The sequence below is a fragment of the Simochromis diagramma genome, unplaced genomic scaffold, assembly GCF_900408965.1.
Source record: "Simochromis diagramma unplaced genomic scaffold, fSimDia1.1 OVJJ01000252.1, whole genome shotgun sequence".
Classification (NCBI taxonomy): Eukaryota; Metazoa; Chordata; class Actinopteri; order Cichliformes; family Cichlidae; genus Simochromis; species Simochromis diagramma.
In genome coordinates, this window is record NW_024386879.1 from 527 (window position 1) to 15,352 (window position 14,826).

General features: G+C 39.4%; 2 protein-coding genes across 2 annotated transcripts; one reads left to right on the forward strand and one right to left on the reverse strand.

Annotated features, from left to right (window-relative positions):
* The first annotated feature begins 1,746 nt into the window (after nucleotides 1–1,746).
* LOC120733575 (coiled-coil domain-containing protein 186-like) lies at nucleotides 1,747–8,866 on the forward strand. Its single transcript, XM_040031873.1, has 2 exons — nucleotides 1,747–1,758; nucleotides 7,138–8,866. Exon 2 carries the CDS (start codon nucleotides 7,821–7,823, stop codon nucleotides 8,838–8,840), a length of 1,020 nt encoding a protein of 339 aa, XP_039887807.1. The 5' UTR covers nucleotides 1,747–1,758; nucleotides 7,138–7,820; the 3' UTR covers nucleotides 8,841–8,866.
* A 4,181-nt stretch (nucleotides 8,867–13,047) lies between these two features.
* Nucleotides 13,048–14,826, reverse strand: LOC120733573 (tripartite motif-containing protein 16-like). The gene has a single exon (XM_040031872.1). The coding sequence runs from the start codon at nucleotides 14,824–14,826 to the stop codon at nucleotides 13,174–13,176; it is 1,653 nt and encodes a 550-aa protein (XP_039887806.1). The 3' UTR covers nucleotides 13,048–13,173.

Sequence of the window (14,826 nt, forward strand, 5' to 3'; positions counted from 1 at the left end):
TCAAACTCCTCACCGTATCTCAAAGACTGAACCCTTCAGGAGAAATTCATTTCTGCTGCTTGCATCTGTGATTTCTTCACTACTCAACGTTTCTGAGATCTGGAATGCAGATCGACTAGTAAATCAAAACGTTCACCTTCTGGCTCAGTTCTCCCGTCACCACCACAGTCTAGTGCAACACCTGAGGTGTCGGATGTCAGCTTCAAATTGCTCTTTCTCTTATAACTGAGCTTAAATTGGACTTTTCTACTAAAAAAAAACCCTGTAAAAATCACTGTCACATGACCCAGAAAAAGATTTCCGTTATCATCTAGCTTCAATGACTTTTGGACCTCATACCATTAAACACTGTTTACACTGTCTTTGTTTTAAGGAACTGAAACCAGTTGTGCTTTTGCTTTAACTGTCAGCTGCTCTGATACACAGAAAGAAAAAGGCAGGATGGAAACGTGATTTGTACAGTCTGGTCCCAGCAGGTTTTCTCTGGTGATGTGGTTTCACAGTCTTGTGACTTTCATGTTTTACATGAATTAGTCTTTTGGTTCACAAAATGCATCTATTTTAGGGCTTTAGTCAGGTTTTAAATGACTGTTAATTACCTGAAAAATAAATCTGTTAAAAGAACCAGTCACACTTTGTAATGGGACGTATCTTCAGCACAATCGTATGTACTGTGCACCTGAAACTAATATCGTTCACCATTTGGGCTTCCTTCTCACATGCCAGAGAGCTTTACAGTTACACCGCAGATGGTGTCTAAAACGATTTAACCCTCAACTTCCTCGCAGTTGCATCATTACATTATTTCAGCATTTGCAGTCATTCCAGCTGTTTTAATCCTTAACATACTTTTCATTTACTTGTTCAACTTTACAAAATGCCAGTCAAAAAAAAAAAAAACCCCAGAAAGTATACAGGACATTGACTGTCATCAAACCTGAACTTTACCCAGTATTTTCCACATAAATCAGCTAGCACCAACATTAAAACCAATTACATTTGCCACGCTGCAATGGATCCTGGTTTTTATGTGGGTGTTGTTTTCACACAGACTGCCCTACTTAATTATTACAGCCAAATTACACCTCCCAATGGCAATGGCACTCCCTGACGGCTGCAGCTTCCCTTGGAAGTCTAATGCGTCAGACTGGAGCTTAATTACTCAGGAACAACAACAACAAAAAAGATAAATCCACATATATATTAGCGTCTGAGTTGCAAGGGCCACAGTCAAGCAATCACTTTATAAGCACACTGTACCCATCTTTTGATGGCTACTTCCAGCTCAAATCATCTCAAACTGGTTTCTTGAACATGAAGATGAGTTCACTGTACTCCACTAGAGCATCTTTGGGATGAGGTGGAACGGCAGATTCAAGTCAACAATTAATAAACATGACTTCATGACGCAGTTCTGTCAGCAACAGGGTCATACCTGCTGTAAACAAGGTGTACCTAACAAAGTGACCAGTAATTGCATATATGCTGTTATGATGGTGTTATAATAAATATTAACTGAGAGAGAAAAGATACACCAAAGCTACTCTAGGTAATAACAAAACGAGGGAAATTAACAACACTACATCTAACTGTTTTGGATTCAGAACAATATTTTCAGCCTTTTGGAGGATTAAAATTTAATTCTGGATTTATTTTGGCAGCTTGTGAGGAGAAAACTATTAGGAGGTAAAGAAACACAGACTCAAAGATTTTACATGTACATGCGCGATGCCCCGACACTGCACCAACGTGTGCACTGTGTGTGTGTCACAGAGGAATCGCTCCGGGGCTCCCAGTACATTCTTTATTTATACCAAACAAGCTTTCACAGCAATAGGTGTGGCATGTATGGAACTGATAACAACTCCTTAAAAGGAGGGACCGTTAGCTTATCTGTTGAAACAGAAAAAAAGGCGTTTAACCCTTTAAGACCTACCATAGAACCAAGTCCGCCAGAGCTATATATATTTTTACATGCTGTGGAGCCATTTTTGGGAGCATTTCAAGTTGCTATACATCAATACAACAATAAGCCCAGATTTTAATAATATGTATTCATTAGTGCATAGTAATTACATAAATTGCAAAACAGTGCAATAAACTAAAAAAAATCGTTTTTGCTTGTTTAACATATATTTCTAGTTAGAGAAATTTAAGAGGCTTATCCGTCAAAACTGTAAATACAAAAAAGTTGCACAAAATAGTTTCCTAACAGGAAATTTATTTTGAGTGTCTTCAGAGTTTTTATTTTTTAAATACACCAATTTTTATACACTGCAGGAAAAACGAAAATAAATATTATACTGTATATTTGCAAAAAAGCAGCATATGCATCAAAATAAACTATTTCCAGCAGTGCAATATGAGTCCTAAGCATCCCAGAAACGACACAGAAAAGTTCATAAAGTCAAGATAACTTTTAAAAAACACCCAGTATAGGCCCGGAGGCCACTGATGGTAAAAAAAAAAACTACATTCTCCGTTAAAAAATGACGTCACCTTCCGGTTCCGGGGCAGGTAATGGCGGATATGACAAAAGTTAGCGCTGACGTCTATGCCAACGTAGAAGTGTTTGATGAAAAACTGATCGATCGCAAAGCGTGTTTCTGGAATATTATGTTTTTGTTGCTGCAAGTGCTTTTTATGCAGTTTTTTTGCAAATCTATATGTGGAAGGAAACCGTGACCGAGGACAAGCTGAATGCATAAGATGTAAGTACAACTCCTCCGGTTTCATATGCAAAAAAAATTATTGCGCTAGCTTTACGTGGTTGCAGAGCTACCGGGATTTAAAAATAGTTACGCAAAACAGAGCGTGCCCGCTCCGACCAGGCTCTAAAGGGTTAACGGTCATAGCACATATTTCTGCACACAGTGTCTCACTTCCCTTTCCTGCAGTTGTACAACTCATAAGCTCTTCTTCCTTTAAATGAAGCTACAAATAAACATAACACAAAACTCAAAATCTCCCAACACAGCTTGAACTAGTTAAAGAAGATGCTGCCTATCCTGACATTTACATGAAAAGTCAAAACTACTATTTAAAGACAAATGACGACAGACTCCAGGCAGCAATACTTAGTAAAACATGGAAATATGAAGCATCTCTGAATGGCTTCAACACAGGAAGAAGAAGGGATGGAAATGATGTATAACTAGTTGAATACTGGAATCAGGGTTTTAAGCCTGTGATGTATAAACTAGTGCTGGGAAATGAAAAAGAAAGAAGACAAATGTGTGCCCGTTTTGTGTTTTTCCCGAGTATGTGTCCGATATATTTGAAAAAAAAAACAACTATCTATCATGTACAAAACTCTTAACAGGGAATAAACCTGAAACCAATTGTTCTGCTGGGGAAGTTTCGTAAGCGGTACGAAGTATTAAAAAACAACATTCACCTGAGGGAGGCCCCCAGGAGCTCAGGTCTGACTGGTTTCAGCGACCAGAAACTGGAATGTACGGTGAGCAAACTGTGTTAAAATGCAGTGACTGATAAAAGACGGATGAGCACCATCACCATCACAATAGTTGATCAATATTCTCAAGATATAACAAAAGGCTTTCTTACAGACTGTATTATAATACAAATACAAACCACACATGGATTATTGCATGGTCCTGAAGCCAGCAGCGCCCTTGGTCATGGAGATTTGTTTTAAATGTTTGCTGTATTATTGTTTTAAATCATTGGAAATAAAGATTTTAAAAGTGTTTTATGATTACAATAGTTCGTAAAGTAGCAGAGTATTCACACATCACAGTGTCTGTGCCTAATGTCGAGTCATAGTCATGTAGTTTCTCTTTTCAGTTATTCTTGATGAAAATCACAACTTTAACCTTTGACTTTCATAAATGATGTGACAGACTTAACACCATGTTAAGTCTATTGGCAAATTCTGATCAATTATGAAGGATTATCCAGAAGTCTGACCGGCTACCTTTGATAACGCAGAAACAGAACTCTTGAGTTGTGGTATCAGGGTGCTCAGCCCACAGATATTGAACTTCACATACCCCATCTGCCTCCATTTGGGGACTGCAATGGCCTTAAAAACCCTACACATATCTTCCCTACAAGTGCAGCAGCCTTTTTTCTAATGGAATTACAATATCGGCATCTGGTCTCTGACTTCTCATCAATTGTGTGGGCGTCCTTTAGAGGACATTTCATCGGAATAAAGGCAAATACGGTGGTGCCTTATCTGCAGAAATATGTGGCCTGTAGCCAGTGGGTGGGGGCACCACATGCTCGCTCTCACTGTTAGATTGGATAGAAAAGTCTGCAGCAGGACGAGCGAATATTAATGACGTTTCTGAGTGTTTCGATTCCATCAAGAACAAAAACAAATCTTAGCTAACCAACACTCACTGGGTTTTAGTGGATTACTATATTTCACAGAAATATTACAGAAACAGTTTCTTTGGTACAATAATCCAGCTGTGCAGAAATCAGGGAGTCGGGAAGAAGCAGCTCATTAAATTCTGTGCTTGTTTAAGACTGAAGCACATATTATATTATCATAAATACCAGAGCTGAACGGGATGACTCATTCCTCATTAAATTACTTCAGATGTTATTTAAAAAAATTAATATTTTTATGCAAGTGAAGCTGCTTGTGCTGCCACCTAAACCAATCATAACGTGGCCTCAAATGTTAAAGTAACCTTATGAGCAGAATCTGATAAGAGACTATCAGTTATGGAGACAAAGATAAAGGCAAAAAAAAAACTGTATTAAATTAAATAAGCAAACTGATATGAATGAACCTTACATTTAGATAATACAAATCATCAGCAAGAATAATAAAAAACAAGCAAAAACAAATAATAAAACAACCTCAGCTAACGTGGAAGCTACACTGCAAGGTGGTCTGTTTAATAAATAAAATGTGACAGGTCACATACAGGACCACTAACATCTCTGTAAACAGAACTCAGCTCCCACAAAGCTCCAAATGAAGAAAAAAACTGCATCTGCATGCAGAGAACTGTTTTGTGGAGACATCCAGCATATCGACGCACCAGTGAGTGAATGATGAAGAACAAACCATAACGAGGGGCAGGGCTACTACACTGCATTGTGTCCATCAGGTAAAAAAAAAAAAGAAATCTGTTGGCTAATCTACACCATATCAATAAACAGCTTCCTTAAGGTTTTAAAATGCACTGCAGCTGCATTTTAAAACACATCTACAAGCAATGCCAAAGAAACACACAGGTATGAGTACAGAGGTACTATGAAGGTAGCTCACTTCTTACTGGAGTATCACCATAGTGACTTAAACTGTAGAGCAAACCTGCTTCAGAGCAGGTTTGTTTGAGATTACGGATCAACAAGTATGAAATCACCACTTAGCTACCAATCAGTTCTCTGGAAAACTGCTTTACAAACAAGTACCTGAAAGATCCCTTTGGACTGCTGTGCCATGGATTGTGGAGGATCTTTCCATTGATGACATCAGTAGTCTAATCGTTTAGATTCTTAAATTCAACTTCATTCTTTGACTTTTCCCATTTGTCTGCAGAACAATTTCACAACATTTAACAGAAAGATTTCTTGAGTATGATGAACAATGAATTTAACTCCTAAATATGACTTCCTAACACAGAATGTGATACGTCATACACTTTTGTACTTTGATGTGTGGTGATTGGAAGTGTCTGTGTGGTGCAGGCCTGGACAGACCAGACCAGCTGCACCACACAGACACTTCAAACCTCACCGAGGACAAAAAGCACAAGAACAACAACAAAAAAAGAAAGAAAACAAACATTAGAAACATGCAGGGTTACAGGAGAAGCCAGTCGTGCAGAGGTGAGCCTGTGCGAGTCTGAATTTAACTCCTATTTGGGACTTCTACCAAAGAATGATGATGGGAGAATTTCGATTGATTTCTTAACAGATTTATTACGCGTTAGTTTTATAAGTCTGTTCCACTTAAGGTCAGATTGGTGTCTATGAACCAAAATGAGTTTCACACCAAGACTAAACTCGTGTCATGGTTGCATTATGCAGTGGTTACAGTGGTGACATTTATTAGACTCTGAAGTCTGTGCACCAGTTTTTCAGGGTCCTATAGGTGCAATTGTTGCGACCACTGTAAATGTGACACCATCACAGAAAAATTGTATAAAATCAGAAGAAGAAAGAGAACTCTAATATGATGGCTGCACACCAGCTGGATCATTATAACAACATCACATCACATGAGTAACTTCAACATGACGAGACTTCAAGGACTCCAACAATGTTCATACAGTGAGGATAAATAATGTTTTTATTATTTATTATAAAAAGGACACAATATAGATATATAAATGCAGCCAGAACTCCAATAACTAACATGTCCGTTATTTTGACACGTTGGTTTATATATAATTTCTTTTTCTCTCTTAGCTTTTCAGCGCCACATTTTTGCCATTTCTTCCACACTCAACTCTTTTCTACAAGCTGAGCACACAGTGAAGGTAGGGGAGGGCTGGTGGCATTAAGAGATTTGATTGGGCAATCTAGGGGCCAGTTATGTTCTTTCCTTTGGTGAAAGTTGGGCTCTTCAATTCAGCATGGTACAACTCCATAGATTCTGCAACATCAAAACCCTCTGTCTGCTAATATTACATCCAGTTACAAGATGAGCTTCCCGACCCCCTGAACTACGGATGCCCTACATGACTGTTAGGACAACTTATGTATTGCAAGTATGCAGTACTAAGAATAACTTGATGTTTCTGACCTTGCATTATGAATTGTTTACCCACTGACAAACATTTCAAGTTCTACTAATTAAAAAACAATTTGTGGTAACCTGATTAGGATTCAAAAAGAATAATTAACAACACTTCTTGTAATGGTGTTAAAATCAGCCCAGCTTTATTTTCATATGCAAAAAGTAAAAGAAAATCAGCCAACATACTGGACACATATAATTGTCAATTATACTGTCACCATTGTTACTGGTATTGAAAGCTTATTGATAATTTGTCCAAGTAAGAATGCCCTCCCACAAATGTCATGTGACAACCTCATTGGCTTACGGAACGGTGATGTCACACACATTTAGAATCTTACCACCACTGTGATCCTTCGATCCTTTGATCCTAAAACCTATAAATAGGGGTGAGACGCAAGAACTTTTAGTCCGTTATTCGCAGCATTTATGTTTGCAGCATTCAAACGAACGTTCGCCAGAGAAGCCCTTTTTGGATCCTTTTCAGAGTCACTGTTAACAGATTCCAACATGTCTCCAAGAAAGCAGAAAAAAAGAGAAACGTAAAGCCCAGCGCTCCTCTTTGCAATCGAGAAGACGATACTCAACTGCAGAAGATGTGCTTGGAAGAAATGCATGAGGAAAATCTCATGAACAATCACAATACGCGACACCCGCCCCAGCCAGAGTACACCAATTACATCTGGGAAAGTTTTTTTAAACAACGAACGGAGATTATCTTACTGAGAGAGCACTGTGAGAGAAGGACCGCTGAAGCAGATAAACTGTTCAGACAGCTTCTCGATAAGGAAGATATTATAAAGGAGAAAGAAATGGAACTCCTAGACATGCGGGGAAGGATCTTTGAGCTCCAAGCAAAGCTCAATAAAGTACAAGAAAAACCAACAGAAGAAATCCTCCAACAGAAGAAAAACGAGAAAGAGAGGGAAAAAAAGATTCAGGAGCTGCAAGTAAAGCTGGATGAAGCTCTGCAAAAAAATCAAGAACTCCTCCAAGAGAAGAAACAACTGGTCATAAAACTCCAAGGCACTGAGATAAATGAAAAAGTGCTGAAAGGAAGGGTTGAGTTTCTTCGAAGAAAGCGCAACAGACCATGAAAAAGGAAGATATGGATTGCAAGCTTCAGGACAGCGAGAAACACAAGGAAGCCTTGCAAATAAAGCTTGAAGAAGCTCTGCGAAGAAATCAAGAACTCCTCCAAGAAAAAGAACAAATGGACATAAAGCAGCGCAAACTGCAAGGCATGGAGGGAAAGTACAAAGCACTGCAGGCGAAGCTTGATAAAACACTGAACAAAAATAAAGAGTTGCTTCAAGAAAAAAAGCAACTAGAAATTAAACAGAAAGAAACGGACTCCAAGCTTGAAGGCGTGGAGGAAAACTACACCGCGCTGAAAATAAAGCTTGATAAAACAGTGCAAAGAAATAAGGATTTCCTACAAGACAAAGAACAATGGGAAATAAAGCAGAAAGAAGAAAAACAAATTCTCCAGGACTTTGAGAGGAAAAACCAACAACTGCAAGACCGTTATAACAAACTGAACTCCAAAACAACTGAGCTGGAGGGGGAAAAGAAAAAAGTGCAAAAACAATGCTCAGAGATGCAGAGTAAGCTCAGTGACATGCTGAGAAAAAACACAGAACTGGAGAAACTTTCCAACAATTTGAAGTGCAAAAACACTGAGGTGCAGATGTTAAAGCAGCAAGTAGAGAAAACAAACAAAGACCTGCAGTGTACACTTCAAGAACTCGAGAGAAGTCAGCAGCTACAAGACGCACACAACAAATTACAACACAGTTATACAGAGATGCACGAGGCAAAGCTTATGCAGGAGGCCAAATGTAAAGAACTGAAAGAAAGGCTCGAAGGAAAACAAGCCAAATTAGAAGAAGTGGAGACAACATGCAGGAAACTTGAGAAGGAAAACACACAAACAATTGATGAGTTACGAACCCTCATCCTAGAGAAAAGAGTGCTCGTGGAAAAGATCACGGAGAAGAAGAAAAAACGCTTCCGCTTCTTCTGGAGAAAGAGCACTCCTGCTTTTTCTACTTTTTCTACTTTTCCTTCTGCTGATGTCACCCCATCTTCCTCCTCCACCGTTGCATCGTAATTTTCACCTTAACTCCTAACACCTGCCCCATCTCCCCCTCTCTCTCTCCTTCACCCTCACCCCCCAACCAGTCCCGACAGTTGACTGGCCCCTCTAGAGCCTGGTTCTGTCATAGGTTTCTTCCTTTAAAGGGAGTTGTTCCTATCCACTGTCGCACCCAGTGCTTGCTCAGAGGGCATAGTTGGGGTTCTCTCTCCTCTCTTTCCTCCTTTCTATCCATTTCCTTTACCCTCTTCTTTACACCCCACCCCTCCCCCCTTTCTATTCCCCCGCTTTTCTATTTCCTTAATAATTTAATAATAAACACAATTGGCTACATTTTAAATGTGTCTGATCAACGTCTTCATTCAAGAATGAATTGTCTTCCTCACGGAGTCATGTGTATTTTGTGTTTTCCTCGGGCTGGTGATCCCCGCGGTCGTTCAGCCCCGGAGTCCAGAGTTTTAGTGTTTTAATCACATTTAGTGTTACATTTTAGATCACCACAATAGGATATCCATAATTTAGGATTCAGGCATTTGTTTTAGTTCAATATCGTAATCATTCTATGACTGAGTAGTTTACAGAACCTTCAGTCTGCAGCAATAACTTCTGTTGGAGCTATTTGTTCTTATTTTTTATTATTTTGAAATTAGTTAAAGTTTGTTGTTAGTTTACTTATATTTTGGCGTTTATTTACAAGTTTATTTGTAGGTTAATATTTGTTTCAATGTTTTGTTTGTTTGATGTTACCTTGTTAAATTAGTCAGTAAAAGCTGTAGGGCCATTTTGTTTCTATGAATAAAGAGACTGGTATAGGACCAGCATGCACTGGGGTGAGCCTATGGTTTTTGACTAGAGCAGGAGAAGCAGCAGGACGTAACTAAAAATGGATCTTGTTATTGCTTGCCAAACTGGATAAAATAAACCATAAAAACGCAACTTTAAAGTTTGGACAGTGGACTTCTGCTGCCTGCGTACGAAATATTATCTCAGTGCAGCAGTGGCTTGTGGACTTTTAATTGTGGGATGTTTGGTTTGTCAAACAAAAGGAATTGCCACTACAAAAAGTAAAAAACCTGCCCGTGGATAAAGGAATAATCCTTCATTAATGGATATGTTGGATATATGGATTTCAAGGATCACCGTCGAACTCGAATAAAAGTTACTGGATCGTCTGTAAGTACTCCAGACGGATTTGATGTTGAAGCCTGGATCAACATGTCACTCGTTCATCAAAGCTGGTGAGTGACAATATTGTTTAAGCCGTAAAGGAAAACGGTGAAGCTATTGGAGTTTAAAGACATTATTTCACTACAAAGACTGATGAACTGAGTTTTGATGTACTAAATTTGTGCATAATAGGATCACTAATTGAAACATGCCAACGCCCTCTGTGGAAATGTTTGTTCACTGCAATCATGTTTGCGCTTTATGCTATGGATTCTCAGTGTGCTGTGCATCTTTAGAATGTTTGAAATAATCCAAGAGGACAATAAAAATGTCGGATATTAAGAGTAAACAAGAGAGTAAACAAGAGGATGACACTCAGATGCAAGCAGAGAAAAGAAGCATCAAATTTACGCCAAAAGGTTTGGATTTGTATATAAAGACATGCCAAGAAAAGCGGAGTTCAATGTGTAAGCAAGCATCTAAGTACATGGGGAAAATTTCTGCTTTAATGACCTCACATGAGAACGTTAAGGAAGTGTCTTCTGAATTTGGGAAGTTTATTAAATGCTATCAAGATGCAAATGCTTTGCAAGAATCCTTTTTAAGTTTGCCACTGCCAGAAGATGAAGTGAAAAGGCAAAGCGCACATTTTCAGTCTAAGGTGACAGCATTCTCTGTTTTTATGGACAAAGTAAAGGTTTGGTTGCAGGAAGCAGGCGAGCCGTATACTGAACAAAGCAATACTGCTCTTAATGATCAAGCTGTTGAAAGTTTGGATGAAATAAATCCTGAAGACAGTGTCTCTAATATCTCAAGTGTAAAGCCACCTTCGAAAACATTGTCACAGCAAAGTCGAATTTCATCAACATCTTCCGCACGCATTAAAGCTGCGGCTGACAAGGCAGCGCTCATGGAGCGACTCGCTGCATTAAAGAAAAACATTCTATTGAAGCGCAAGAGGAAAAACTGAGAAAAGAAAAGGAGAAATTATCCTTGGAAACAGAGTTGGCAGCAACTAAGGCAAAGCTTCGTGTCTTAAAAATAAACTCAGCTTGTAGCTCTGAGCGTTCTGATGGAATGAACTCTTATTTTGAAAGAGGGCACGTACAAGAAGCGCCTTGTGCTGATACATTTGTTCCGGCAGAAAGAGATTACTCTGGTACAAATTCTGCATCTGAATCACAAGTAATCATACCTAGACAAAGTCAAAACCAACATCAGGTGGATGAGGTGATGGTAAAAGTTGATGATTCAGCTCAAGTGACGCAGCAAACACAGCCTCAGTCTCCTACTTTGACTGAGAATTGCACGAAGGAGATTGTAAATATTATGCAAAAACAAAATGACATCACTACTTTGCTTGAAAAACAAAACTTATCTTCTGTCCTTCCAGCTAGAAACATCCCTATGTTTGATGGAGACCCTTTACAGTACAGATCATTTATGAATGCCTTTGAAAATGGAGTGGAAGCTAAAACTGATAACTGGAGCGACTGTTTGCATCTTTTAGAGCAGTTCACTAGGGGGCAGCCTAAAGACTTGGTGCATAGTTGTCAGCATTTACCTCCTGAGCAGGGCTATTCCACAGCCAAATATCTTCTTGAAGAACATTTTGGGAACGGAAATAAAATTGCCTCTGCATATATGGAGAGGATTGTGAGTTGGGCACCTATTAAAAGTGAGGATGTGAAAGGTCTACAGTCATTCTCTCTTTTTCTTCAAGGATGTTTGAATCTAACACAGCAAGTTGTTTATATGAAGGAGTTGGATTTGCCCTCAAATATGAGAATGATTGTTATGAAACTTTCATACAAATTGAGGGGAAAATGGAGAGTTGTTGCCTATGAACTGCAGGAACAAAATGGTCACAGAGCAGTGTTCACTGATCTGGTTGCCTTCATAATAAAACAGGTGAAAGTAGCATAAGATCCAGTGTTTGGCAACATCCAAGACTCACAATCTGGAAGCAGCTTTAAAGTTTCAAGTTCCACCAAGCAAAGAAAAAAGGGAAGTAGTTTTGCCACTAATGTCAGTACGGTTCCAGGAGTCAAAACTCAATCAACTGGAAGCAGAACAAATTCCACTGTTCTGCATAGTTGTTTGTTTTGTTCACACAGCAATCATTTACTAGAGAATTGTAAGCAGTTTAAAGCTAAAATGCATCGAGATAAGTTGACTTTTATCAAGGAAAGGGGAATTTGTTTTGGTTGTTTAAAAGTTGGTCACATAAGCAAAGACTGTAGGAGTCGTTTGAGACACAGCAGCTGAGCAAATGATCATTTCATGCTGAAGACATCCTCAGACAGAATTAAACACATACATAAACACAGCCTGGTGCCAATAACACAGCTAATGAAACTGCTGTATCACTGGCTTTACTGATTAAAGACCATATCTGAAGGAAATCTTTGAACACAACAGAAAGTGACCTTTTAAACCTGCGACACTGATGCTGCATTCAAGGACCATTACAAACATTTTAAAGGACTTAAGAACATGTAGAAAATGTGACTTGTTTCTCTGTAATGAAGCTGTTTTAGTGAAGAAAGTTGAAAGGTCACAGAGCGACTGCTGAATCTTCTGCTCTAAACATGAACTCTGAACTTTGTGATGCTTCAGGAGGAAAACTGCTTCAGTTATTCTCTCAGATTAGTTTCATATTTTCTGCATCAGATTTGAGTGAGATCCTGGAATGAAGACAGAAGAAAAGACTTTGTTCAAAGTTTGATTTATAGTCAAACCTTCCAGTTTATTCACACAATAAAACATCAACACAATATATGAATTCATTCATTAAAATCACACTTTTTCCTCATTTGTTTGATTATTTTGACAAAATCAAACACAAACACACACACATGGTCTGCCATACTCATGAAGAGAAATGTCGACATTTTTCAGTACAAATATTCCAGAAACATTTAGAGGATAGAGAAGTTTACATTTTCATGTGGAGAAATATTTTAGTAAATCAAAATGATGATGAGCAGTGATAGCCTCCATAAACAGTCACAGGAAAGATCTCCTTTAAAAACTCAGAAACATCAAGAGAACAACTAGAAGATGTGGAGGTACCACCCATAATGTTTGACTGACAGCTGATCTCTGTGCAGAAATGATGGAGAGAAAATAAAATGAAACTAAAATACAGATTTAAACCCACAATATGAAAGACTTCAGTCTATTTGAGCTTAATCAACTCAGCAGTGGCTCGATAATTGTAAACCCTCAGTCCAGCATAGAGCGGCTGAGTGAATGTGGTCTGGACTCTGTGGAGGAGAGTCATGGTTTCAGAGACGCTGTAGAAGGACAAAATACCTGCTCTGTGATCCAGGTACACTCCTACTCTGGAGGAACGAGGATCTGAGACACGAGTTTCAATGTTGTTGTACAAAAATGTATAACTGTTGTTGTAACAATCTAATGCCCAAGATTTGTCATTACGTCCAAATAAACATTCATAACCCCCTCCTTTTCTGCTGATATTCTTGTATGCGACTGCTACATAAACTCCCCCTCTCCACTCCACCTCCCAGTAGCAACGTCCAGTCAGACTCTCTCTACTCAGGACCTGCCACCTGTTAGTGAATCTGTCTGGATGATCAGAATAAGACTGTTGTTGTTCCACTGCTGTTACTTTTCTGTTCCCCTCTGATAATAACAGCTGTTTGTTTGCTGTGTTTGGATCCAGTGTGATTTCACATGAATATTTTAAGAATCCAGCTCTGGTCTTTGGCTCTGGTGGATCTGACAGTAAAACATCCACTTCAGTGACTGTCAGTGAGATGTTTGTCCATTCCTCTCTCAGAATGTCCTGTAGTTTATCTCTGACCTCTGACACAGCTGCTGTCACATCCTCAAAGTAGCTCAGAGGACGGATATTGATGCTGGATGAGTCTGTAGACTCACTGAGTGCTGACAGTGAGGGGTAGTTGTGTAGAAACTGGATGTGATCCTCTGTGTGTGAGAGCTGCTTCAGCTCAGCATCTTTCCTCTTCAGCTCAGTGATCTCCTGCTCCAGCTTCTCCTGAAGCTCTTTGACTCGACTCACTTCAGTTTCCTGCTGGGATCTGATCTGCTGCTTCACATCAGAGCTTCTTTTCTGGATGAGATGGATCAGCTCAGTGAAGATCTTCTCACTGTGCTCCACTGTTTGATCAGCAGACTGATTGATGGCCTCCACCTCCTGTTGAAGCAGCTTCACATCTTTCTCTCTGTCCTGGATTCTCTGCTGGATGTTTTGTCGACTCACCTCCAGCTCTCTCTGCCTCTCAGTCCTTTCTGCTGCAGCTGAGACTGTGTCGTGGCCTTTATGTTCATCCACAGAGCAGAGATAACAGATACTCTGCTGATCAGTACGGCAGAACATCTTCATCACCTCATCATGACGAGAGCAGATGTTCTCCTGGAGCTTCTTGGAGGGCTCCACCAGCTTGTGTTTCTTTAATTGAACCACATCATAATGAGTCTGAAGGTGTTTCTCACAGTAAGATGCCAGACAGAATAAACAGGACTTGAAGGCTTTCATTTTTCTCCCAGTGCAGATATCACAGGCCACATCTTCAGGTCCAGCATAGCAGTGATCAGCAGGAGCAGCTTGGAGTCCAGTCTTCTTCAGCTCCTCCACTAAATCTGCTAACATGGTGTTTTTCATCAGGACAGGCCTCGCTGTGAAAGTCTGTCTGCACTGAGGGCAGCTGTAGATTTTCTTCTTTTCCTCTCCATCCCAGAAGCTTTTAATACAGTTCATGCAGTAGCTGTGTCCACAGGGAATAGTCACCGGATCCTTCAGTAGATCCAAACAGACTGAACAGCAGAATTTTATTTGATCCAT

Excerpts from the sequence above, each read along its gene's own strand:
- LOC120733573 (XM_040031872.1), bottom strand. The coding sequence starts at position 14,826 with ATGGATCAAATAAAATTCTGCTGTTCAGTCTGTTTGGATCTACTGAAG.
- LOC120733575 (XM_040031873.1), top strand. The coding sequence starts at position 7,821 with ATGAAAAAGGAAGATATGGATTGCAAGCTTCAGGACAGCGAGAAACAC.